General features: G+C 49.7%; 1 protein-coding gene across 1 annotated transcript in view; it reads right to left on the bottom strand.

Annotated features, from left to right (window-relative positions):
* Nucleotides 1-27,701, bottom strand: part of AFAP1L2 (actin filament associated protein 1 like 2) — a 193,602-nt gene that overhangs the window by 55,702 nt on the left and 110,199 nt on the right. Inside the window, exons 3-5 of the mRNA XM_075348154.1 lie at nt 27,485-27,559; nt 27,300-27,406; nt 8,741-8,825 (exon numbers count right to left, since the gene is read on the bottom strand). Of these exons, the coding sequence (XP_075204269.1) occupies nt 8,741-8,825; nt 27,300-27,406; nt 27,485-27,559 (267 nt within the window). The remainder of the gene's footprint in view (nt 1-8,740; nt 8,826-27,299; nt 27,407-27,484; nt 27,560-27,701) is intronic.

Here is a 27,701-nt window from a genome sequence, read left to right as displayed (position 1 = left end):
CCAGTGATGCAGCAGGGACAGGACGCAGTTCATACCAGTGATGCAGCATGGACAGGACGCAGTTCACACCAGTGATGCAGCATGGACAGGACGCAGTTCACACCAGTGATGCAGCATGCACAGGACGCAGTTCACACCAGTGATGCAGGATGGACAGGACGCAGTTCACACCAGTGATGCAGCATGGACAGGACGCAGTTCACACCAGTGATGCAGCAGGGACAGGGCACAGTTCACACCAGTGATGCAGCAGGGACAGGGCACAGTTCACACCAGTGATGCAGCAGGGACAGGACGCAGTTCACACCAGTGATGCAGCAGGGACAGGACGCAGTTCACACCAGTGATGCAGCAGGGACAGGACGCAGTTCATACCAGTGATGCAGCATGGACAGGACGCAGTTCACACCAGTGATGCAGGATGGACAGGGCGCAGTTCACACTAGTGATGCCGCATGGACAGGACGCAGTTCACACCAGTGATGCAGCATGGACAGGACGCAGTTCACACCAGTGATGCAGCATGCACAGGACGCAGTTCACACCAGTGATGCAGGATGGACAGGACGCAGTTCACACCAGTGATGCAGCATGGACAGGACGCAGTTCACACCAGTGATGCAGCAGGGACAGGGCACAGTTCACTCCAGTGAAGCAGCAGGCACAGGACGCAGTTCACACCAGTGATGCAGCAGGGACAGGACGCAGTTCACACCAGTGATGCAGCAGGGACAGGACGCAGTTCACACCAGTGATGCAGCAGGGACAGGACGCAGTTCATACCAGTGATGCAGCAGGGACAGGGCGCAGTTCACACCAGTGATGCAGCATGGACAGGGCGCAGTTCACACCAGTGATGCAGTATGGACAGGACGCAGTTCACACCAGTGATGCAGCAGGGACAGGACGCAGTTCACACCAGTGATGCAGCAGGGACAGGACGCAGTTCACACCAGTGAGGCAGCAGGGACAGGGCGCAGTTCACACCAGTGATGCAGCAGGGACAGGACGCAGTTCACACCAGTGATGCAGCAGGGACAGGACGCAGTTCACACCAGTGATGCAGCAGGGACAGGACGCAGTTCACACCAGTGATGCAGCATGGACAGGGCGCAGTTCACACCAGTGATGCAGCAGGGACAGGACGCAGTTCACACCAGTGATGCAGCATGGACAGGACGCAGTTCACACCAGTGATGCAGCAGGGACAGGACGCAGTTCATACCAGTGATGCAGCAGGGACAGGACGCAGTTCATACCAGTGATGCAGCAGGGACAGGACGCAGTTCACACCAGTGATGCAGCAGGGACAGGACGCAGTTCACACCAGTGATGCAGCAGGGACAGGACGCAGTTCACACCAGTGATGCAGCATGGACAGGACGCAGTTCACACCAGTGATGCAGGATGGACAGGGCGCAGTTCACACCAGTGATGCAGGATGGACAGGACGCAGTTCACACCAGTGATGCAGCAGGGACAGGACGCAGTTCACACCAGTGATGCAGCATGGACAGGACGCAGTTCACACCAGTGATGCAGCAGGGACAGGACGCAGTTCACACCAGTGATGCAGCAGGGACAGGACGCAGTTCACACCAGTGATGCAGGATGGACAGGGCGGAGTTCACACCAGTGATGCAGGATGGACAGGACGCAGTTCACACCAGTGATGCAGCATGGACAGGGCGGAGTTCACACCAGTGATGCAGCAGGGACAGGATGCAGTTCACACCAGTGATGCAGCATGGACAGGACGCAGTTCACACCAGTGATGCAGGATGGACAGGACGCAGTTCATACCAGTGATGCAGCAGGGACAGGACGCAGTTCACACCAGTGATGCAGCAGGGACAGGACGCAGTTCATACCAGTGATTCAGCATGGACAGGACGCAGTTCACACCAGTGATGCAGCAGGGACAGGACGCAGTTCACACCAGTGATGCAGCAGGGACAGGACGCAGTTCACACCAGTGATGCAGCATGGACAGGACGCAGTTCACACCAGTGATGCAGCAGGGACAGGACGCAGTTCACACCAGTGATGCAGCAGGGACAGGACGCAGTTCATACTAGTGATGCAGCATGGACAGGACGCAGTTCACACCAGTGATGCAGCATGGACAGGACGCAGTTCACACCAGTGATGCAGCATGGACAGGGCGCAGTTCACACCAGTGATGCAGCATGGACAGGACGCAGTTTACACCAGTGATGCAGCAGGGACAGGACGCAGTTCACACCAGTGATGCAGCAGGGACAGGACGCAGTTCACACCAGTGATGCAGCAGGGACAGGACGCAGTTCATACTAGTGATGCAGCATGGACAGGACGCAGTTCACACCAGTGATGCAGCATGGACAGGACGCAGTTCACACCAGTGATGCAGCATGGACAGGGCGCAGTTCACACCAGTGATGCAGCATGGACAGGACGCAGTTCACACCAGTGATGCAGTATGGACAGGGCGCAGTTCACACCAGTGATGCAGCATGGACAGGACGCAGTTCACACCAGTGATGCAGCAGGGACAGGACGCAGTTCACACCAGTGATGCAGCATGGACAGGACGCAGTTCACACCAGTGATGCAGCATGGACAGGATGCAGTTCACACCAGTGATGCAGCATGGACAGGATGCAGTTCACACCAGTGATGCAGCATGGACAGGACGCAGTTCACACCAGTGATGCAGCATGGACAGGACGTAGTTCACACCAGTGATGCAGCAGGGACAGGACGCAGTTCACACCAGTGATGCCGCATGGACAGGACGCAGTTCATACCAGTGATGCAGCATGGACAGGACGTAGTTCACACCAGTGATGCAGCAGGGACAGGACGCAGTTCACACCAGTGATGCAGCATGGACAGGACGTAGTTCACACCAGTGATGCAGCAGGGACAGGACGCAGTTCACACCAGTGATGCAGCATGGACAGGACGTAGTTCACACCAGTGATGCAGCATGGACAGGGCACAGTTGACACCAGTGATGCAGCATGGACAGGACGTAGTTCACACCAGTGATGCAGCATGGACAGGGCGCAGTTCACACCAGTGATGCAGCAGGGACAGGACGCAGTTCACACCAGTGATGCAGCATGGACAGGACGTAGTTCACACCAGTGATGCAGCAGGGACAGGACGCAGTTCACACCAGTGATGCAGCAGGGACAGGACGCAGTTCACACCAGTGATGCAGCATGGACAGGACGCAGTTCACACCAGTGATGCAGCATGGACAGGGCGCAGTTCACACCAGTGATGCAGCATGGACAGGACGCAGTTCACACCAGTGATGCAGCATGGACAGGACGCAGTTCACACCAGTGATGCAGCATGGACAGGATGCAGTTCACACCAGTGATGCAGCAGGGACAGGACGCAGTTCACACCAGTGATGCAGCATGGACAGGACGCAGTTCACACCAGTGATGCAGCATGGACAGGACGCAGTTCACACCAGTGATGCAGCATGGACAGGACGCAGTTCACACCAGTGATGCAGCATGGACAGGATGCAGTTCACACCAGTGATGCAGCATGGACAGGACGCAGTTCACACCAGTGATGCAGCATGGACAGGACGCAGTTCACACCAGTGATGCAGCAGGGACAGGACGCAGTTCACACCAGTGATGCAGCATGGACAGGACGCAGTTCACACCAGTGATGCAGCATGGACAGGACGCAGTTCACACCAGTGATGCAGCATGGACAGGACGCAGTTGACACCAGTGATGCAGCTGCTGGTCCAAGCCATTAATCTTCACAAAGCACCGACCCCCGGCATGTAGGGATGAAGGATACAGAGGAGCAATCCTGTAGACAGCAGATTAGGACAGGGCTTACAGATACAGAGGAAATCCACCAGTGGCTCAGGCTGCAGCTGTCCTCCATCCTTTACACTGCAGCTCTGCTCTATTAGCACATAGCACTGTCTGTTGGCATCTGTGATGATCTGAAATTCCACTTGTGTGTCTTAGGACAGGTTCAGATGGGCCAATGGTCCTTAATAATAAATAATCCCAGCATGCACTGGTCTGGTCCAATACAGAGCGGGCCGCTCCTGCACCCGTCCGCTATGTGGACACGCACATGGGATCCTCACGAGACGCCCGCAATTACATTTTACCGTCCTGTTTTTCTCCATTGAAACTGTCCTTCGGGTCAGGCTGCTGCCCATGCTTTACACTGCAGCTCTGCTTGTTCAGATCGGCTGCTCTATAGAAGCACAAGCTCAGGGTATAAACAGAAGACGGTTTCTGCTCACAAGCAAGTGTTGTCTTTCCTGTGAGTAAATACTCGGCATTATCAGGGTCAGGTCCTCCACGTCTTGTCCACATCTTTCTTATTTCAGATTTCCTTATGTTTCTTAAAGTAACACAGTAACTGCAGGCGATGCCCCCTACTGCGGCCCCCGGGGAGATCCCTCAGTGCTGGGGCGTCAGCCGCGTCTTGCTGACTGCTGGCCCTTTAAAGCCCTACATACGCTGCGAGCGCACACACACTGAAGGTATAGGGCCGTATGTTGGCCAGTAACAGCGCGCAGAGGACGTGCGCTCCGATCTCACAGAACTTAGAAGAGGAGCGGCAGCCCCAGCGTCCCCAGTGCTGTTCATCACTCCCAGGACTCTACCTGCATCCCAGTGATGTGTGTGCTCCCCACTGATATATATACCCCCAGTGCTATCTGTGTCCCCCACAGATGTACATAACCCCCAGTGCTGTATGTGCCCCTCACTCATATATATACGATCAGTGATGTATGTGTCCCCACTGATGTATATAACCCCAGTGCTATCTGTGTCCCCCACAGATGTACATAACCCCCAGTGCTGTATGTGCCCCTCACTCATATATATACTACCAGTGATGTATGTGTCCCCACTGAGGTATATAACCCCAGTGCTATCTGTGTCCCCCACAGATGTACATAACCCCCAGTGCTGTATGTGCCCCTCACTCATATATATATACCCCCAGTGCTATCTGTGCCCCCCACTGATATATATACCCCCAGTGCTATCTGTGTCCCCCACTGATGTATATAACCCCAGTGCTATCTGTGTCCCCACTGATGTATATAACCCCCAGTGCTATCTGTGCCCCCCACTGATATATATACCCCCAGTGCTATCTGTGTCCCCCACAGATGTACATAACCCCCAGTGCTGTATGTGTCTCTCACTCATATATATACTACCAGTGATGTATGTGTCCCCATTGATGTATATAACCCCAGTGCTATCTGTGTCCCCCACTGATGTATATAACCCCAGTGCTATCTGTGTCCCCCACTGATGTATATAACCCCAGTGCTATCTGTGTCCCCCACTGATGTATATAACCCCAGTGCTATCTGTGTCCCCCACTGATGTATATAACCCCAGTGCTATCTGTGTCCCCCACTGATGTATATAACCCCAGTGCTGTCTGTGCCCCCCATTGATGTACATAGCCCCAGTGCTATCTGTGTCCCCCACTGATTATATAACCCCAGTGCTGTATGTGCCCCCCATTGATGTACATAGCCCCAATGCTGTATGTGCCCCCCACTTATGTGCAGTATATACCCCCAGTGATGTATATACTCCTAGTGATGTCTGAGCACAGCCATGTCTATGCCTCCCAGTGACATATATATCCCCAAGGCATGTCTATGCCTCAGCTCCTCCTGTGATGTATATGCCTCAGCTCCTTCTGTAATGCATATACCTCCAGCCCCTCCTGTGATGTATATGTCCCAACCACTCCTGTGCTGTATATGCTCCCAGCCTTTCCTGTGATGTATTTGTCCACGGCCCCTCATGTTATGTATATGTTCCAACCCCTCCTGTGATGTATATGCCTCCAGCCCCTCCTGTGATGTATATGTCCCAACCACTCCTGTGCTGTATATGCCCCCAGCCACTCCTGTGATGTATATGCCCACGGCCCCTCCTGTTATGTATATGTCCCAACCCCTCCTGTGATGTATATGCCCCGGCCCCTCCTGTGATGTATATGCCCTCAGTGTTTACTGTGATGCTTATACTGAAGTCCCCGTGTTTCCTGTTATGTATATACAGCAGTCCTGCATCTCCTATGTGATGTATATACAACAAATCCAGAGTCTCCTATGTGATGTATATACAGCAGTCCCAGTATCTTCTATGATGTACATACAGCAGTCCCAGTGTCTCCTATGTGATGAATATACAGCAGTCCGTGTCTCCTATGTGATGCATATACAGCAGTCCCTGTATCTTCTGTGATGTATATAAAGCAGTCCCAGTGTCTCCTTTGTGATGTATATACAGCAGTCCCAGTAACTTCTATGATGTACATACAGCAGTCCCAGTGTTTCCGATGTGATGCATATACAGCAGTCCCAGTGTCTCCTTTGTTATGTATATACAGCAGTCCCAGTATCTTCTATGATATACATACAGCAGTCCCAGTGTCTCCTATGTGATGCATATACAGCAGTCCCCGTATCTTCTGTGATGTATATGATTTACAAAACTTATCACAAAAAGTTGACTGCGCTCCAGACCTAGTCAAACCTGGAAAAGCAATTGTGAGAAGCAACGTGATCAATATCACCAAATATCACAGCCGCACCACAGAGACGCAGCTCTGGCCCCCACAATAGGGGTGAATAATTTTCTGACCAAACATAGCAGGTACTTTCCGAGTTGATAATTTTGTGCGACCCCTGAATGATGATAGTTTTTCAAATGGCTCTTGGCAGAAGAAAGGTTCTGCGCCCCTGCAGTAACATTGTAGGTGACGTTGCTGCGAGTTCCTCCCTTTTGTTTTACTTGTTTTTAGATCCTGATTTACATCACATCTACATCCAGAGCTGCATTCATAATGTGTTCACGGCCACAAGGCCCAAAATCCAGGGCAGCGCTCCCTCCATCCCCGCTCTAGATGTGAATGGAGTACGATCAATGGAGGAAGAGATTTACAAATTCCCAATGTGACTCATCGAGGAGCGCAGACCACAAATGTACCAGGAGGTTCACTGGGTAGTATTGTCTGCGGTGAGATATTTGCCTGTGGTGTGCTATTTGCCCCTAGCGTGGTATTTGTCCCTAGTGTGATATTTGCCCCATACGTGGTATTCGCTCATGGTGTGATATTTGCCCTTGGTGTAGTACTTGCCCCTGGCGTGGTATTTGCCCGTGGGGTGTTATTTGCCCATGGTGGGATACTTGCCCCTGGTGTAGTATTTGCCTGTGACGTGGCAATTGCCCGTGTGATATTTGCCCCTGGTGTGATATTTGCCCATGGAGTGGTGTTTGCCCATGGTGTGGTATTTGCCCCTGGCGTGGTACTTGCCCCTGGCGTGATACTTGCCCCTGGCGTAGTACTTGCCCCTGGCGTGGTATTTGCCCGTGGTGTAGTATTTGCCCATGGTATGGTATTTGCCCCTGGCATGGTACTTGCCCCTGGCGTGGTATTTGCCCCTTGCGTGATATTTGCCCCTGGCGTGGTACTTGCCCCTGGCGTGGTATTTGCCCCTGGTGTGGTATTTGCCCCTGGCGTGGTACTTGCCCCTCGTATGGTACTTGCCCATGATGTAATATTTGCCCCAGGTGTGGTATTTGCCTCTGGTGTAATATTTGCCCCTGGCGTGGTATTTGCCCGTGGTGAAGTATTTGCCCATGGTATGGTATTTGCCCCTGGTGTGGTACTTGCCCCTGGCGTGGTATTTGCCCCATGCGTGATATTTGCCCCTGGTGTGGTATTTGCCCCTGGCGTGGTACTTGCCCCTGGCGTGGTATTTGCCCCATGCGTGATATTTGCCCCTGGTGTGGTATTTGCCCCTGGCATGGTACTTGCCCCTCGCGTGGTACTTGCCCATGATGTAATATTTGCCCCTGGTGTAATATTTGCCCCTGGCGTGGTATTTGCCCATGGTGTAGTACTTGCCCTTGGTATGGTATTTGCCCCTGGTGTAATTTTTGCCCCGGCGTGGTATTTGCCCCTGGTGTGGTATTTGCCCCTGGCGTGGTATTTGCCCCTGGTGTAATATTTGCCCCTGGCATGGTATTTGCCAGTGGTGTGGTATTTGCCCCTGGCGTGGTACTTGCCCATGATGTGATATTTGCCCCAGGTGTGGTATTTGCCTCTGGTGTAATATTTGCCCCTGGCGTGGTATTTGCCCCTGGCGTGGTATTTGCCCATGGTGTAGTACTTGCCCTTGGTATGGCATTTGCCCCTGGTGTAATATTTGCCCCTCGCGTGGTATTTGCCCCTCGCGTGGTATTTGCCCCTCGCGTGGTATTTGCCCATGGTGTGATATTTGCCCATGGTATAGTACTTGCCCTTGGTATGGCATTTGCCCCTGGTGTAATATTTGCCCCTGGTGTGGTATTTGTCCCTGGTGTGGTATTTGCCCCTCGCGTGGTATTTGCCCCTCGCGTGGTATTTGCCCCTCGCGTGGTATTTGCCCCTGCCGTGGTATTTGCCCCTCGCGTGGTATTTGCCCCTCGCGTGGTATTTGCCCCTGGCGTGGTATTTGCCCCTGGCGTGGCATTTGCCCCTCGCGTTGTTTTTGCCCCTGGCGTGGTATTTGCCCCTGGCGTGGTATTTGCCCCTCGCGTGGTATTTGCCCCTCGCGTGGTATTTGCCCCTCGCGTGGTATTTGCCCCTGGCGTGAGAGGTCGTCACACTCGTCTTCCCCCCCATGAGTTTCTTGAGTGACCTCCGGTGTGAAGTGTCCAGAGCTGGGGTTTCGTACCAATGACGGCGGCGTGGTAGGGCTCGGCCTCCTCGTAGTACCCCTCCACTGCGTCCGCTTTGGGCGCCGGCGTCGTTTCCGGGATCTGAGAAATAAAGATGTTACATTGTTACTTGTGTTTATGCATCTAATTCACTCATCTACAGAAGCCGCGTATCAGAGCGTGAAGCCGGAGATTATCGGGGTCCCTGCGCCCCGGACCAGGGGATCTGCACTGGGGCCGCCGCGCTCCTTGTCATCAACCACCTGACATTGTCAGACGTCGGCCCCCGTCTTATTTCCCTACAATAGAAATGCACCTATTGTTTGTTTTCTTTTTTTTTCTGTAGCATTAATTATATACAAAAAAATCCTGCCATTTTGCCGTTTCACGTGGGCTGATACCTTCTGATCCGCAGAAATCACTTCTCATCAGTCTCATTATCATCACAGGAAGAATTACAATGACCAGTGTCGTGTTATACTGATATCCCTTATTGTAAATCTCATGTTGTCACAGATCACCTCCTCCCCCTCTCTTCACAATAACTTCTCCTCAGGTCTCAGAGTACGCCCAAGATAATAGATGATGCCCAAAGACCTGATCATAAAGCATGTCCATAACACTCTCATAGAAGTCAATGGGGTTGTCACAGCTAACCCTGCCTCCTGCACAACCACCTCTGCACAGATCACAGGGCATGCCTAGAAAACTCTCCGAAAGAAGATAATATGTGATCGGCACAGTTCCCCCTCCAGCCACAACGACCTCTGCACAGGTCATAAAGCATGCACATAGATCACATCTCACCTGCTCCCCCTTCCTGCACAATGAACTCTACAAATGTCATAAGACATGCACATAGAAATGAATTGACGATATCACATCTCACCTGCTCCAACTCCCTGCACAACTTCCTCTGCACAAGTCATAAACCAATAATAAATAATAATAATAATAATAATAATAATAAAAAAGCACACACATAGAAGTCAATAGGTGATATCACATCTCACCTGCTCCCCCTATCTGCAAGATTAACTCTACAAATGTCATAAGACATGCACATAGAAGGTGATATCACATCTCACCTGCTCTATTTACTTCTATATGCATGTCACATCTCACCTGCTCCAACTCCCTGCACAACGTCATCTACACAGGTCATATAGCATACACATAGAAGTCAATAGGTGATATCACATCTCACCTGCTCCTCTTCCCTGCACAACGACCTCTGCACAGGTCACAAAGTATGCATATAGAAGTCAATAGATAAGATCACATCTGACCTGCTCCCCCATCTGCAAAATTAACTCTACAAATGTCATAAAAAATGCACATATAAGTTAGTAGGTGATATCACATCTCACCTGCTCCTCCTCCCTGCACAATTAACTCTACAAATGTCATAAGACCACCAATTTACTTCTATGTGCATGTCACATCTCACCTGCCCCAACTCCCCGCACATCTTCTGTATAGGTCATACACCATACACATAGAAGTGAATAGTTAATATCACATCTCACCTGCTCCCCCTTCCCTGCACAATGAACTCTACAAATGTCATAAGACATCACCTATTTATTTCTATGTGTATGTCACATCTCACCTGCCCCAACTCCCTGCACAGGTCATACAGCATACACATAGAAGTGAATAGGTGATATCACATCTCACCTGCTCCTTCTCCCTGCACAATGACCTCTGCGCAGATCACGGATAAAAACCCCCTCTCACATAGAAGTCAGGGCCTCTCTTGTCTACTGCTGTAAAGTGCTGTAAAGCACATCCACATGATGTGAACTGAAGTACAACCAAGATGGCCGCGTCCTTAGAGGGGGAGTCTGGAGTTTATCCGGTGGCTCGGTGGCATCATGCTGGTGGGGTCCACGGGCTCGGCAGAGCGTCACTTAGGTGAAGTGTCCAGTAATCATCCGTTACATCGGATCCTGCAGAGATCCACTGGTGACATTTGTGCACAGAACGTTTTAGTCTGTTTTATGTTCATTTTCACTGGATCCATGTTTTTTTTTTACACTGAAGCATGGTCGGACATATCGGTGCAATCCGTGCGGGTGCTCAGGGGCCCCTTCATTGTTCGTGCACAGGGGCCCGTCCGTCTGTGTCCGCAGTGCACTGAAGTCTATGGAAACAGATCCATTAATTAACCATCCGGTTTTCTTTCACTTGTAAAGGATCCACTCTACTTACTGGATCAGTTTCAAATGGAAGATAATGAATGAACGTTTCATGGATCTGTTTTCCATAGACTTCAATGTGAAATATCGAATCCAGAGGAAATCAATTTTTTCAAAACGGACAAGAAAGTTGTGTATGAAAAGGATAAAAAGAATCTCTGCAGGATCTGATCTAGCGGATGATTCCTGGACCTGTGAACCCCGCCTTACCTGAGCGCCGCTCCGTGCGTCCTCCGTGGAGCTGATGAGCGCGGCGCTCGGCTTTATCCAGCAGCCCCATAGAGGGTGCATGGAGCGGAGGTCCGGCCTCCCCCCTGTATGCTATAATGAGATAAAAGGGGCCACATCCGGGATAAAAACTCATTGTTCGGTCAAACACTGCAGATCCCAGCGGGCGGATCCCCTGATCAGTGACTGATCACCAGACAATCCATTTACAGTAAAGAAAGTCTGCAAATATATGTATCACTGGTGGCTTAAATGTTCACGAAATTCTACAGGATCCAATCTGACCTCAACCTCTAAATTCTACGGGATCCATTCGGACACCAACCACAAAATTCTATGGGATCCATTCTGACCCGAACCTCTAAATTCTACGGGATCCATTCCGCCCCCAACCTCTAAATTCTACAGGATCCAATCTGACCCCAACCTCTAAATTCTACGGGATCCATTCGGACACCAACCACAAAATTCTGTGGGACCCACTCTGACCCGAACCTCTAAATTCTACGGGATCCACTCTGATCCCAATCTGTGCTCACATAAAGGACCCTGACATGAGCCGATGTGGCCCCCAGTGTCGCCTGCGTTACCAGACCCCCGCTTTGTCATAGACCGGCGGCTGACACCCCCTGGAGGAGCAGTGATGTCAGGCGACCTGGTTGTCAGCAGCTTTCCCAGACACAAACCGCAGCCGAGAGCTCGCTCAGTGACTCGCTGCCGACTCCAGGAGGGTGTTACGGGGTCATTTCTGGGGGGCTCTTTTTCAGTAGTGTGACGATGAGGCTTGGGCAGATTTCGGGGGACGGCGGAGATGTCGCTGCTTTCTATAAAGACCTGTTTGTTTCTGGGCAGAGAGGAACTGTGTGGGAACCGAGGCGAGGATCCGGTCTCTGAGGATGGGAGTCAACCCTTCCAGGATTACTACAGATCATGGTATTCCCCTCGAATGACTCACGGCATAAAGGGGGCTCATCCCCTCCACAGGGGGCTGCAAATATGGCGCAATATCAAGAGCTAATAGAGGGGAATCCTGCACTAAGCACCCGCCCGGGTCATCAGGAATCTACACGTGGGAGACGTCAACAGTCCCATCATTGTGTCACGGCCGGGCGGTCGGGCAGACCCAGGAGGTGGATCCACTGGACCGAACTCTAAGATGGAGGTAGGGAGTCCGGCAGCTGAAGCACTGAAGGGCAGCAGGATAGTCCGTGCAAGTGAAGACAGCGGAGGAGTCCCTGGGACCACGGAGTCACAGAAGGTAGTCTTGGTGACGTAGCTCAGGTTCGGAGGCCGAGATGATATCAGGCGGAGTCCGGAACCTCTGGAGCAAGATGACGGGTCACCGCAGGGATCCGAGATGGCAGGTGCTGTCGGATGGCAGACGGACAGCGTGCGGGGTTCGGGATACGGCAGACTGGATGGCGAGGCAGGTACGGCTCTACAAAGAGAGATAGGTGAGTACAGGCACATAAACACCAGGAGACCTGACTCCTAGCTCAGGGAACACGAAGATCAGGCCCCGCCCCCTTGGACAAGAACCCCCTTTATACCCTGAACCTGACTAACCTCATTTCCTGTTACTGGACGCTGGCCCTTTAAGAAAGGGTCAGTGACCGCGCGCGTGCCCTAATGCGCATGCGCGCGGCCCGGGTGCCAGAAGCCAGGGAAGGAGGCTGCGAGGAGGACGCAGGAGAGCCGGCCAGGGCCTGGGAAGATGTCGGACGCCGGGATCGGCGACCAGAGGACCTATGGAGGACGGGCACCGGAGGCTGGGACGAGGGGAGCGTGGCAGGTGAGCCGGGGAGCGGAGCTGAGGACCCGGGGAGGGGAGCCGAGGACCCGGGGAGCGTGACAGTACCCCCCCCCCCACGCCCCCCTCCCCGCAACCGGGACATGAAGGCACGGATAAGAGGAGTGCCTACGTTCTCCCTGGGCTCCCAGGACCTATCCTCAGGACCATACCCTGCCCAGTCCACCAGGAAGAACTGCCGACCTCGTACGGTCTTCATGGCCACGATATCCCTTACCGCATAGATGTCATCATCGGCAATAGGTGGAGGAGCTGGACTGGCAGCAGCGGAGAAGGGACCAAGGACCACCGGCTTGAGCAGGGAGACGTGGAACGAGTTGGGTATCCTCATCGTGGCCGGGAGCTGCAGCTTGTAGGAGACCTCATTGATCCTGGTGAGGACTTTAAACGGCCCAATGTAGCGAGGACCCAGCTTGTATGAAGGTATCTTCAGGCGGACGTACCGGGAAGAAAGCCAGACGAGGTCTCCAGGAGAGAAACACGGAGGATCCAGGCGTTTCTTGTCTGCGTGTCTCTTCATCCGCAGGGAAGCACGTCCTAGAGACACCTTGACAGAGTCCCAAATGGTGGCAAAGTCACGGGCTACTGTATCTGCAGCAGGGACATCCGAAGAGGGGGATACAGGCAATGGGATGGAAGGCTGAAGTCCGTAAACAACATGGAAGGGAGAGCTGGAGGACGACTCACTGATGTGGTGGTTGTGGGAGAATTCAGCCCAAGGTAGAAGAGCGGACCAGTCGTCGTGATGGGCGTTAACATAGTGACGTAGAAATGAGGTCAAGATTTGATTGACCCTCTCTACTTGGCCATTAGACTGAGGATGGTATGCAGATGAAAAGTCCAGAGTCACTCCCAGATGGTTACAGAGAGCCCTCCAGAAGCGGGAGGTGAACTGAGTTCCTCTGTCTGATACGATGTGTAATGGAAAGCCATGCAAGCGGAAGATGTGTTGTATAAAAGCGTCCGCGAGTTCCTGAGCAGAGGGCAGTCCAGCCATAGGAACGAAATGGGCCATTTTTGAGAACCGGTCCACCACGACCCATATGACTGTGTGCCCGGATGACAATGGCAAGTCCGTAATAAAGTCCATTGCTATGTGTTGCCACGGAATCGAAGGTATCGGCAGAGGCAGAAGGCGGCCATGTGGGAGGTGTTTGGGCGTCTTGTTTCTGGCACAAGAGGAGCAGGCAGAGACAAAGGCGGCGACGTCCGTGCGAAGAGATGGCCACCAGTAATGGCGTACAATCGCACCCCATGTTCTCTTCTGGCCTGCATGGCCGGCTGTTTTTGAGGTATGACCCCAGTGTAAGACCGTTAGCCTGTCGGTCTCCGAGACATAGGTCTTCCCAGGTGGTATCTGGGCCAGAGTGACAGGAGCCACCGGAACAATCTTGCTAGGAGAGATGATAGGCTGGATAGTCTCTTCCTCCTGTTCCATGGGCATGAGAGACCTAGACAAGGCATCAGCGCGTACATTCTTGTCCGCTGGTCGGAAGTGGAGCTGGAAGTCAAACCTGGCAAAGAATAAGGACCACCTGGCTTGCCGTGGGTTCAGTCGCTGAGCGGACCGCAGGTATTCCAGGTTTTTGTGGTCCGTGTAGATAATCACGGGGTACACTGCTCCTTCCAGGAGGTAGCGCCACTCCTCCAGAGCCAGTTTGACCGCCAGTAGTTCTCGGTCACCGATGGTGTAATTACGTTCGGGTGCTGAGAAGCTCTTAGAGAAGAAACCGCAGGTCACCATCTTCCCGGAGGAGGATTTTTGCATGAGCACTGCTCCGGCTCCTGAGGAGGAGGCATCCACCTCCAAGGTGAACTGGCGGTTTAACTCCGGTCGGTGGAGTACAGGGGCGGAGGCGAATGCTCGCTTCAAAGAACAAAATGCGGCGTCTGCCGCAGGTGACCAGTCCTTAGGATTAGCCTCCTTTTTGGTCAATGCGGAGAGAGGAGCGGTCAAGGCAGAGAAGTGCGGGATAAACTGGCGGTAGTAGTTGGCGAATCCCAGGAAGCGTTGGATTGCCTTCAGTCCAGAAGGCGGAGGCCAGTTGATGATGGCGGAGACCTTCTTGGGGTCCATCTGCAGTCCAGTATCAGAGATGATGTACCCCAGAAAGGGGAGGGAAGACTGCTCAAAGACACACTTCTCATACTTTGCGTACAGGCGATTCTCTCTCAGTCTTTGTAAGACCAGCTGTACGTTTTCTCTGTGGGTTTGGAGGTCCGGAGAGAAGACAAGGATGTCATCTAGATAAACAACCACACAGATGTAGAGAAGGTCCCGAAACACGTCGTTCACTAGTTCTTGGAAGACGGCAGGAGCGTTACACAGACCGAAGGGCATCACGCAGTACTCATAATGTCCATCGCGCGTATTAAACGCGGTTTTCCATTCGTCACCAGAGCGGATGCGTACCAGATTGTAAGCACCCCGAAGATCCAGCTTGGTGAACACACGAGCTCCTCTAAGCCGGTCAAATAATTCGGGAATGAGCGGCAGGGGGTATTTGTTTTTCACGGTGATTTGATTGAGACCCCGGTAGTCTATGCATGGGCGTAAGTCTCCCTCTTTCTTCTTGACAAAGAAGAAACCTGCTCCAGCAGGAGAGGAGGATCTCCGAATGAACCCTCTTGCTAGGCTCTCTGAGATGTAATCTGACATGGCCCTGGTTTCGGCTGGAGATAAAGGATATATCCGTCCTCTAGGTGGGGTTGTCCCTGGAAGCAGGTCAATGGCACAATCGTATGGACGATGTGGCGGCAGTACCTCGGATTCCTTTTTGTCAAAGACATCGGCAAAGGACCAATAGGCCGAAGGCAGCCCCGTTAGGGTCTCAGGAACCGGAGGTCGTCGGAGGGGTGGTATGGACTTTAGGCACCTCTCATGACACGAAGAGCCCCAACGGGTGACTTCGCCAGTACCCCAGCTAACCGATGGTTCATGTGTCCGCAACCATGGGAGTCCCAACAGGATCTGGTGGGACATGTGTGGGAGAACGTAGAGAGCGATGTTCTCGGTGTGAAGAGCACCGATGCGTAGTTCGACAGGCCTGGTGATCAAGGAGATGGTATCAGAGAGAGGCCTCCCATCCACCGAGGCAATCACTAGGGGTTTGTCGAGTGGCATGACAGGCACCCGGTACTTGTCCACCGTGGCCTGCTGGATGAAATTGCCTGCTGCCCCGGAATCGAGGTAGGCATCAGCCGTGAACCGCGTCTCTCCCGTGGTCACTTGCACTGTCCATGTAACTGGGTCAGAGAGGGTCCCAGCACCTAGGGTGGCCTCTCCTACCAACCCTAGGCTTTGGAGTTTCCCGGCCTCTCTGGACAGGAGCGTAGCAGGTGGGTGTCCTCACCACAGTAAAAGCAGAGGCCCTGGGCGAGCCGCTCTGCTCGACGTCGTTCAGACTGCCGCACTCGGTCGATCTGCATGGGCTCGTGGACGGGAATCCCAGCTGTTGATGACTGAGGAACGGAGGACTTCTGCGGAGGAGGAGAATGCCGTACCGGGCGTCTCTCCCGAGATAGCTCTTTGGAGCGCTCCTGAAAACGTATGTCCACACGAGTTGCTAGGGCGATCAGTGCATCTAGGGTGGAGGGCACGTCCCGACCCGCCAACTCATCCTTGATGCGACTCGAGAGTCCTTCCCAGAAGGCGGCTGTTAGGGCCTCATTATTCCACCCGAGTTCTGAAGCCAAAGTGCGGAAACGGATGGCGTATTGACCCACCGTCAGTGTCCCTTGACGTAGGCGGAGGAGTGATGAAGCAGAGGCAGAGGCGCGTCCTGGCTCGTCAAAGGTACTGCGGAAGGCCTGTAGGAACTGTTGAAGATCCTTGGTCATGGGGTCCTCCTTCTCCCACAAGGGGTTCATCCACGCCAGCGCCTCGCCCTCTAGGTGGGACATTATAAAGGCGACCTTGGCTTGGTCGGAGGCGAACAGGTGTGGCAGCTGCGTGAAGTGAAGGGAACATTGGTTTATGAAGCCCCTGCAGGTCTTGGGATCTCCAGCATACCGAGGAGGTGACGCCAAACGGAGTCGGGAAGCATCTGAAGAGGCTGCCACTGGTACGGGAGCCATGGCTTGCCTGGCGGGGGACCTGGGTGCCGCAGGCGTCATTGATGCTTGTAATGTGTACAGGCGGGTGTCCACGGAGGTCATGAATTGCAGCATGCGGGTCTGGACTTCACGCTGGCGTTGGAGTTCCTCTTGCAGGGCCATTAGTGCAGCAGCGGGATCCATGGCCTGATCTTACTGTCACGGCCGGGCGGTCGGGCAGACCCAGGAGGTGGATCCACTGGACCGAACTCTAAGATGGAGGTAGGGAGTCCGGCAGCTGAAGCACTGAAGGGCAGCAGGATAGTCCGTGCAAGTGAAGACAGCGGAGGAGTCCCTGGGACCACGGAGTCACAGAAGGTAGTCTTGGTGACGTAGCTCAGGTTCGGAGGCCGAGATGATATCAGGCGGAGTCCGGAACCTCTGGAGCAAGATGACGGGTCACCGCAGGGATCCGAGATGGCAGGTGCTGTCGGATGGCAGACGGACAGCGTGCGGGGTTCGGGATACGGCAGACTGGATGGCGAGGCAGGTACGGCTCTACAAAGAGAGATAGGTGAGTACAGGCACATAAACACCAGGAGACCTGACTCCTAGCTCAGGGAACACGAAGATCAGGCCCCGCCCCCTTGGACAAGAACCCCCTTTATACCCTGAACCTGACTAACCTCATTTCCTGTTACTGGACGCTGGCCCTTTAAGAAAGGGTCAGTGACCGCGCGCGTGCCCTAATGCGCATGCGCGCGGCCCGGGTGCCAGAAGCCAGGGAAGGAGGCTGCGAGGAGGACGCAGGAGAGCCGGCCAGGGCCTGGGAAGATGTCGGACGCCGGGATCGGCGACCAGAGGACCTATGGAGGACGGGCACCGGAGGCTGGGACGAGGGGAGCGTGGCAGGTGAGCCGGGGAGCGGAGCTGAGGACCCGGGGAGGGGAGCCGAGGACCCGGGGAGCGTGACACATTGTTACTCGCCTCCCATCACACACATCAGGAAACCTCACAAGTGACCCCCCCCCCGATCCCCAGACCTAAACCCCCCCAATCCCCAGACCTACCCCCCCGCCCCGATCCCCAGACCCACCCCCCCCGATCCCCAGACCTACCCCCCCCCCGATCTCCAGACCTTATATCCAGCGCTATAGCACTTATATTCTTGTACATAGGGGCAGTATTATAGTAGATATATTCTTGTACATAGAGGCAGTATTATAGTAGACATATTCTTGTACATAGGGGGCAGTATTATAGTAGTTATATTCTCGTACATATGGGGCAGTATTATAGTAGTTATATTCTTGTACATAGGGGGCAGTATTATAGTAGTTATATTCTTGTACATAGGGGCAGTATTATAGTAGTTATATTCTTGTATATAGGGGCAGTATAATAGTAGTTATATTCTTGTACATTGGGGCAGTATTATAGTAGGTATATTCTTGTATATAGGGGTAGTATTATAGTAGTTATATTCTTGTACATAGGGGCAGTATTATAGTAGTTATATTCTTGTACATAGGGGGCAGTATTATAGTAGTTATATTCTTGTACATAGGAGCAGTATTATAGTAGTTATATTCTTGTACATAGGGGCAGTATTATAGTAGTTATATTCTTGTACATAGGGGCAGTATTATAGTAGTTATATTCTTGTATATAGGGGGCAGTATTATAGTAGTTATATTCTTGTACATAGGGGGCAGTATTATAGTAGTTATATTCTTGTACATAGGGGGCAGTATTATAGTAGTTATATTCTTGTACATAGGAGCAGTATTATAGTAGTTATATTCTTGTACATAGGGGCAGTATTATAGTAGTTATATTCTTGTACATAGGGGGCAGTATTATAGTAGTTATATTCTTGTACATAGGGGGCAGTATTATAGTAGTTATATTCTTGTACATAGGGGCAGTATTATAGTAGTTATATTCTTGTACATAGGGGGCAGTATTATAGTAGTTATATTCTTGTATATAGGGGCAGCATTATAGTAGTTATATTCTTGTACATAGGGGGCAGTATTATAGTAGTTATATTCTTGTACATAGGGGCAGTATTATAGTAGTTATATTCTTGTACATAGGGGCAGTATTATAGTAGTTATATTCTTGTACATAGGGGGCAGTATTATAGTAGTTATATTCTTGTATATAGGGGCAGCATTATAGTAGTTATATTCTTGTACATAGGGGGCAGTATTATAGTAGTTATATTCTTGTACATAGGGGCAGTATTATAGTAGTTATATTCTTGTACATAGGAGCAGTATTATAGTAGTTATATTCTTGTACATAGGGGCAGTATTATAGTAGTTATATTCTTGTACATAGGGGCAGTATTATAGTAGTTATATTCTTGTACATAGGAGCAGTATTATAGTAGTTATATTCTTGTACATAGGAGCAGTATTATAGTAGTTATATTCTTGTACATCGGGGCAGTATTATAGTAGTTATATTCTTGTACATAGGGGGCAGTATTATAGTAGTTATATTCTTGTACATAGGGGCAGTATTATAGTAGTTATATTCTTGTACATAGGAGCAGTATTATAGTAGTTATATTCTTGTACATAGGGGCAGTATTATAGTAGTTATATTCTTGTACATAGGGGCAGTATTATAGTAGTTATATTCTTGTACATAGGAGCAGTATTATAGTAGTTATATTCTTGTACATCGGGGCAGTATTATAGTAGTTATATTCTTGTACATAGGGGGCAGTATTATAGTAGTTATATTCTTGTATATAAGGGCAGCATTATAGTAGTTATATTCTTGTACATAGGGAGCAGTATTATAGTAGTTATATTCTTGTACATAAGGGGCAGTATTATAGTAGTTATATTCTTGTACATAGGGAGCAGTATTATAGTAGTTATATTCTTGTACATAGGGGCAGTATTATAGTAGTTTTATTCTTGTACATAGGGGGCAGTATTATAGTAGTTATATTCTTGTACATAGGGGCAGTATTATAGTAGTTTTATTCTTGTACATAGGGGGCAGTATTATAGTAGTTATATTCTTGTACATAGGGGCAGTATTATAGTAGTTATATTCTTGTACATAGGGGCAGTATTATAGTAGTTATATTCTTGTATATAGGGGGCAGTATTATAGTAGTTATATTCTTGTACATAGGGGCAGTATCATAGTAGTTATATTCTTGTATATAGGGGCAGTATTATAGTAGTTATATTCCTGTACATAGGGAGCAGTATTATAGTAGTTATATTCTTGTACATTGGGGCAGTATTATAGTAGTTATATTCTTGTACATAGGGGGCAGTATTATAGTAGTTATATTCTTGTACATAGGGGGCAGTATTATAGTAGTTATATTCTTGTACATAGGGGCAGTATTATAGTAGATATATTCTTGTACATAGGGGCAGTATTATAGTAGATATATTCTTGTACATAGGGGCAGTATTATAGTAGTTATATTCTTGTATATAGGGGCAGTATTATAGTGGTTATATTCTTGTACATAGGGGCAGTATTATAGTAGTTATATTCTTGTATATAGGGGCAGTATTATAGTGATTATATTCTTGTACATAGGGGCAGTATTATAGTAGTTATATTCTTGTACATAGGAGGCAGTATTACATTTAATAAATATATGGGCTTCTCAGAGTGCTGTGTTGTCCCTTTGGCAGGGGGTGACACTTGTATTGTGGCTCTTTCTAATATTTCTAAATTTAGGGACGTGACCCTCGGTTTGCGCTCTTGCGTTGGGGCGGTGGTCGTAGTTTAGTGTCCTGGTTATTATCTGTAGGACCAGTGACATTATCAGGTGGGGGAGGGGATGCAGTAGAGGAAAATTTCGTGTTTTCTCAGTTCTATCTACAGAGGGCAAGACTTGATCTAAATTTACAAAGCTTTTATTTTTGCATGAAGCCGCTCCCTTGGGAATGTGGGAAGATGGCGGCCAAAAGAAGCAAATGTCAAGCATTTTCCCATAAAAACACGATGGAAGAGAATGCGATCTCATGGAGGAAATACAGCAATGTGGCACATTTCCCAAATCACGGGATCGTAGCAAGGGGCGAGATCCGCGAGGAGACACTGGACTTTATATATTGATATATATTCACACATATATATATATATATATATATATATATATATAGTGTATATATACACACACACACACACATATGTGTGTGTGTGTATATATAATATATATATATATATATATATACATTGCTTGGTAAAAGATATGTGCTGCATCTCACAGGAGCTGAAATCCCAGCGCCCGGGGCCACGACTTGTGCATATCGGCTTCAGTAGTTGGATGGGTCTGTCCTGGAGGCGCCTCGTGTCCGGACGGTCCATGTGGACGCCATCCTGAGTCTGAGGTGAGAGCACTCAATGCCAGGCGGCTGCTGGAGGAGCGTAAAGCCAGCAGCTCCCATCTGTGGAGGTTGGATCTGGCGTCTGATGAGTTGGGTTACCGCCAGGAGGACTTCCTCTGATGCCACTGCCCCGGTCTGGGGTCGGAGGGTAACGGACGGGGATCTTCTTTGGTTTGGCTCCTTCTCTAAAGGGAAATGTGACTGTTCCAGACAAGTAGACATTGGAAGCTTGTGACTTTGAAGCTACTTTTTGGGGAGAAGTATGTCCCAACATTCATTCATCCATGATTCTTCCATGAGCCCGCACAGTATGAAGATGCCCCTCTTGGCTGAATACCCCTGGTGGGATTTCAGTGCATCGGCCATTGCTCCGGGTCAGACCCAGCGTCCCGGGCCCGGCTTTACTCCTCTGGGGTTAAGGCTATGTGCGCACTAGAAAAGTGATTTTTCTCAAGAAAATTTCTTGAGAAACTTCTGGGAGTTGAAGATTACCGCACCTGTGGTAAAAAACCGCACCAAAACCGCAAGCGATTTTGCCACGATTTTGCCGGGGTTTTCCCACGTTTTTCCGCAGGTTGGTCCCTGCGTTTTTTTTATGCTGAACTGCAATAAATAATATAGATAATAGATAGATAATCGATAGACAGATAATGGATAGAGGGAAAGATGGATAGATGAATAGATAGATAGATGAGAAAGACCTATATACTGTCCCACCTCCCTGCATATTCTAAGCTGGCACCCTTTAGTGACTTTCATGTGGCACTAAAGGGTGCCTAGCCTTGTATTTAGCCAAAAGATAAATAAATAATTTAAAAACAAAAAACGTGGGGTCCCCCCCAAATTGGATCACCAGCCAAGGTAAAGCGGACAGCTGGGGTCTGATATTCTCAGACTAGGGAGGTCCACTGTTATTGGACACTCCCCAGCCTAAAAATAGCAGGCTGCAGCCGCCCCAGAAGTGGCGCATCCATTAGACTTGCCAATCCTGGCGCTTCGCCCCAACTCATCCCGTTGCCCTGGTGCGGTGGCAAACGGGGTAATATATGGGGTTGATGCCAGATGTGTAATGTCACCTGGCATCAGGCCCTGGGGTTAGTGATGTCACGCGTCTATCAGATACCCGATATCACCAACCCAGTCAGTAAGAAATAAAAAAATAGACAACAAAAAAAGTTTTATTTGAAAAAACACTCCCCACATTCCCTCTTTCACCAATTTATTGACAAGAACAATCAAATCCGGGTCCGGCGTAATCCAATAAGGGTGGGGGTCCCACGACGATCCATACCATAGTCACTGTCCCAGTCAATGAAGAACAGAATGTTCCCCATTGGCTGGGAGAGCAATGAAGTGACCTGAGCTAACATCAATAGCCCAGGTCACTGCAGGGGATGACGAGCGCTGCCATCAGGAGGATAGATGAGATCATTACCTGCTGTGACGATCTTCGCTTCACTCCTGTCAGTGCTGTCACTGCCTTCTATGCCCGCCGCGTTGTCAGCAGTATCGAGAGAGCCCGTGACGTCACCGCTAGTGACAGTCTCGGGCCGTGGGCATAGATGGCAGTGACAGCGGTGACGTCAGGAGGCAGGAAATTGTCACAGCAGGTAATGATCTCATCTCACCTCCTGACAGCAGCGCCTGTGATCCCCGCGGCTGCACGCACTGCAGCGTGACAAGCTGCTGATACTGCGGGCAGACACTGACACTGCAGGGCGGGCAGCCGCGGGGCTGGAGCGGGACACAGACTGCACGGGCACCTGGAGGTCGCACGGAAGCGCTTCTGTGCGGCGTCCAGGGCGTGTGACGTGTGTGTTTATTCTGCTCCGCTTCTGTCATAATGACATCACTTCCTGCAAAACCGCAGGTAAATCGCGGCTATACCGGGGGTATTCCGCACATCATTTGCTACCTGCGGTATACCCCTGGAATTTCGCGATTACATTACAGTGAATGGAGTGAAATACCGGGAATATACCGCAGATACCTGCGGAAAAGAAGTGACTGCACATTCTCTCAAGAAAATCTTCACAAAGAATTTTCTTGAGAAAAAAACGCAGCGTGCGCACAGATATTTTTTTTCCCATAGGTTTTGCTGGGAAATGTCTGCAGAAAGATCACAAGCATTTCTCAAGAAATTTCTGCAGCAAAACCGCGGGTAAAACGGCCTAGTGCGCACAGGGCTTTATACAGAATAACATTTCCCTCCCCTCAAATTTCACCCAAATTGAATCCAGGCGCCGCTCGTCTCCGCGGTGGGGATTACACGCAGAACGTGGCCGTGGAATCTGCATAATAAATCTATAACAGAGAGTCCCGGCGTCCCCCGGCCGATGCTGCCGCTTCCCACGCTGCCCGGGAGGAGCCGCTCATTCCAGACGTGCCTTTAATTTCACAGTATTAAGTTGCAAATTCCCTCATTTTCTGCAACATTAGAAGAACAATCACGATGCTGTGTCCTCGCGGAAAAAACACGAAACGGCATCATGAAAGTCACATCCAGAGGCCGGAAAAAAATCTCCATCCATCCAGAAAATAAGGGAAAATCTTCATCCATGGAGAAAATAAGGAAAAATCTCCATCCATGGAGAAAATAAGGAAAAATCTCCATCCATCCAGAAAATAAGGAAAAAAAAATCTCCATCCAGCCAGAAAATAAGGAAAAATCTCCATCCATCCAGAAAATAAGGAAAAAAAATCTCCATCCATCCAGAAAATAAGGAAAAAAATCTCCATCCAGCCAGAAAATAAGGAAAAATCTCCATCCATGGAAAAAATAAGGAAAAAAAAAAAATCTCCATCCATCCAGAAAATAAGAAAAATCTCCATCCAGAAAATAAGGATAAAAAAAACCTCCATCCATCCAGAAAATAAGGAAAAATCTCCATCCATGGAAAAAAAAAGGAAAAAAAATCTCCATCCAGAAAATAAGGAAAAATCTCCATCCATGGAAAAAATAAGGAAAAAAAAATCTCCATCCAGAAAATAAGGAAAAATCTCCATCCATGGAAAAAATAAGGAAAAAAATCTCCATCCAGAAAATAAGGAAAAATCTCCATCCATGGAGAAAATAAGGAAAAATCTCCATCCAGAAAAGTGACAATTAGGAAAATAATAGATGTCATCTGTTCATTTAGGGAACGCTGGGGGGCAAGCGTCTCACTTACAGCTTCTCTATGGATTCTCACTCATCTTTCCCAGTGCCCAGAACGGCAGGTGTATCAGTGTGGGGGCGATTACATGAGCTTTTACCCAGACAAGTGAATGAGACCCCCGTTATTACAGCCGTGCCCTGTGCCGGTGTCATCCTGACTGTAATAACCGGCAGAAGAGACAGGAAATGCCCCGTCCGGCGGCCGGACCCCCACTCCGGCATTCTTCCATTAATTCCAGGGCGCCACTTTTCCCACGGACCCGGCCCCTCGCCCTCGCTCCATCTGTCCTGACTGCGGCAATAGTGGAGGGGGGAGCTGGGACCGGGAAATAGGGAAAATATCAAAGAAAACAAAAAGTACAAGATTTTAATACAGCGCAATCTCCGCAGGAAACTGATATCATCATAAACTCATTAGAATTTCCCTCAATGATAGGAAATCGCTGCTGGATGGGAAATTATGGGATATTATGGGTCTCATATGATTGTGAATCTAGAGAGAATATATAATGGCTGTATATCAATATAATAACTATTATACTGAAGACTATTATCATCACTGACCAAATAATACTGCCATATGTCACATAAATAATACCGCCATGTATCAGATAACTAATACTGCCATATAGCCCATAAATGTTACCACCATGCACCATATAAATAATACTGCCATACCTCAGATAACTAATACTAACACGCATCACATAAATAATACCGCCATGCACCACATAAATGATATGGCTATGCATCACATAAATAATACCACCATACATCACATAAAGAATACCGTGACGCACCACATAAATGATACAGCTAGGCATCATATAAACAATACCGCCATGTATCACATAAACAATACTGCAATGCATTACATAAATAACACCGCCATGTATCACATAAATAATACTGCCATATATCACCTAAATAATACCACCATGCATCACATAAATAATGCCGCCATGTATCACATAAATAATACCGCCATGTATCACATAAATGGTACAGCTATGCATCACATAAATGATACGGCTATACATCACATAAACAATACCGCCATGTATCACATAAATAATACCGCCATGCATTACATAAATGATACCACCATGCATCACATAAATAATTCCACCATGCATTACATAAATAATACAGCCATGCATCACATAAATGATACCGCCATGTATCACATAAATAATACTGCCATGTATCACATAAATAATACTGCCATGTATCACATAAATAATACCGCCATGCTTTACATAAATGATTCCACCTTGCATCACATAAATAATACCACCATGCATCACATAAATAATATCGCCATACACCACATAAGTGATATGGCTATGTATCACATAAACAATACCATCATGCATTCCATAAATAATACTGCCATGCAGTGTCTAAATAATACTACCATATAGGTACAAAAGTGTCATCTCAGCAGAGTCCAAATAATACATTCATATAAAACTGTAACAATACCAGTTATACGATACATAAATACTACCACCATACAAAACTCTAATACTGCTACAATAAAGTGTCCAGCTAATACAGCCATAATAATGCCATCATGCAGAGTCCAATTATTACCAATTATATTACAAGTCATGCAGTGTGTAAATAATACCACTAATCAGCATCTACATAATACCGTCCTATAAAACCACAATATGGAGTCCACATATTAACCCCGAAGTAAAACTTTAATATCATAATGTCCTACATAAATGATACCACAATATTATCGTGTGCATTTCTAGTGCTAGTGTATTACCAAACAGTGTCTAAATAAAACCAGCATATCAATCCATATCAATCTATAACAGGCTTTATTATTACAGACATACACAGAATTCAGCCGTTTTGGGCTGGTAACCCTTTAAGGGGCGGTTGCATGAAGTCACAATGTTGCGGTGGTCCGCGCTGTTACATGGTGGGAGATGCAGCTGTCACTTTATTGGCTTTATTAGTGTGAATTTACCAAAAAACATTTTCACATCTAATCTCTCAAAATAAAGAATATTGCGCCCATTTCTGATGACCCGTCCTGACCGCGTGTGACTGCGGCGGGAGGAGGCCGACCTCAACACAGCGCCCACCCCATAACAATAGCACCAAACCGCAAATACACATAACATGGGTTAGAATCTATGTGAAGGGAGGATGTGGGTTAAGAATGATGGGCAGCCCACTGTGGGCCCCAGAGTGTGTACAGGGACGTGACGGCAGACTCTGGGGAGGGGGTGATAACGCCCCCTACAGCCTATGTCACCGCTATAGGTCCGGATATGTATAGAACCATCACTTACCATCCTCTGCGGCGGGAGGTCCGGCAGCCCACTGTGGGCCCCAGAGTGTGTACAGGGACGTGACGGCAGACTCTGGGGAGGGGGCGATAACGCCCCCTACAGCCTATGTCACCGCTATAGGTCTGGATATCTATTGCACCATCACTTACCATCCTCTGCGGCGGGAGGTCCGGCAGGCTCTTCTGTGGGCCCCACAGTGTGTACAGGGACGTGACGGGAGACTCCGGGGAGGGGGTGATAACGCCCCCTACAGCCTATGTCACCGCTATAGGTCCGGATATCTATTGCACCATCACTTACCATCTTCTCCGGCGGGAGGTCCGGCAGGCTCTTCTGTGGGCCCCACAGTGTGTACAGGGACGTGACGGGAGACTCCGGGGAGGGGGTGATAACGCCCCCTACAGCCTATGTCACCGCTATAGGTCCGGATATCTATTGCACCATCACTTACCATCTTCAGAGGCGGGAGGTCCGGCAGGCTCTTCTGTGGGGCCCCAGAGTGCAGCGCACACACCCCATTGGTCAGTGCTTCTGGGGCTGGAGGGTCCGACCTATCTTCTGTGAAAAGAAGGATTCATAGGGTTAATGTCAGGCCGGGGGTCTCACCTGGGGTCGCTGTGTGATGTCGGCACCTACCAGAGTCAGGTCTTGGCGTGGTGTCCGTCTCTGGAGCCAGCACCTTGTTCATGTAGATGTATTCCTCGTCCCCACCTGCAATATGGAGGACAGGAGAAGCTGTGACGCCTGTGTGCATGCTGCCCGCAGCACCGAGCATTAGCATAGGGTCTACTCAGGCCAAAAATAAAGTCTTGTCATTACCTGGGAAGAACCAGGGGGAGCGCACCCTCCTCAC

The sequence above is a fragment of the Anomaloglossus baeobatrachus genome, chromosome 5, assembly GCF_048569485.1.
Source record: "Anomaloglossus baeobatrachus isolate aAnoBae1 chromosome 5, aAnoBae1.hap1, whole genome shotgun sequence".
Lineage (NCBI taxonomy): Eukaryota > Metazoa > Chordata > Amphibia > Anura > Aromobatidae > Anomaloglossus > Anomaloglossus baeobatrachus.
This window is presented reverse-complemented; position numbering and strand designations above follow the sequence as displayed.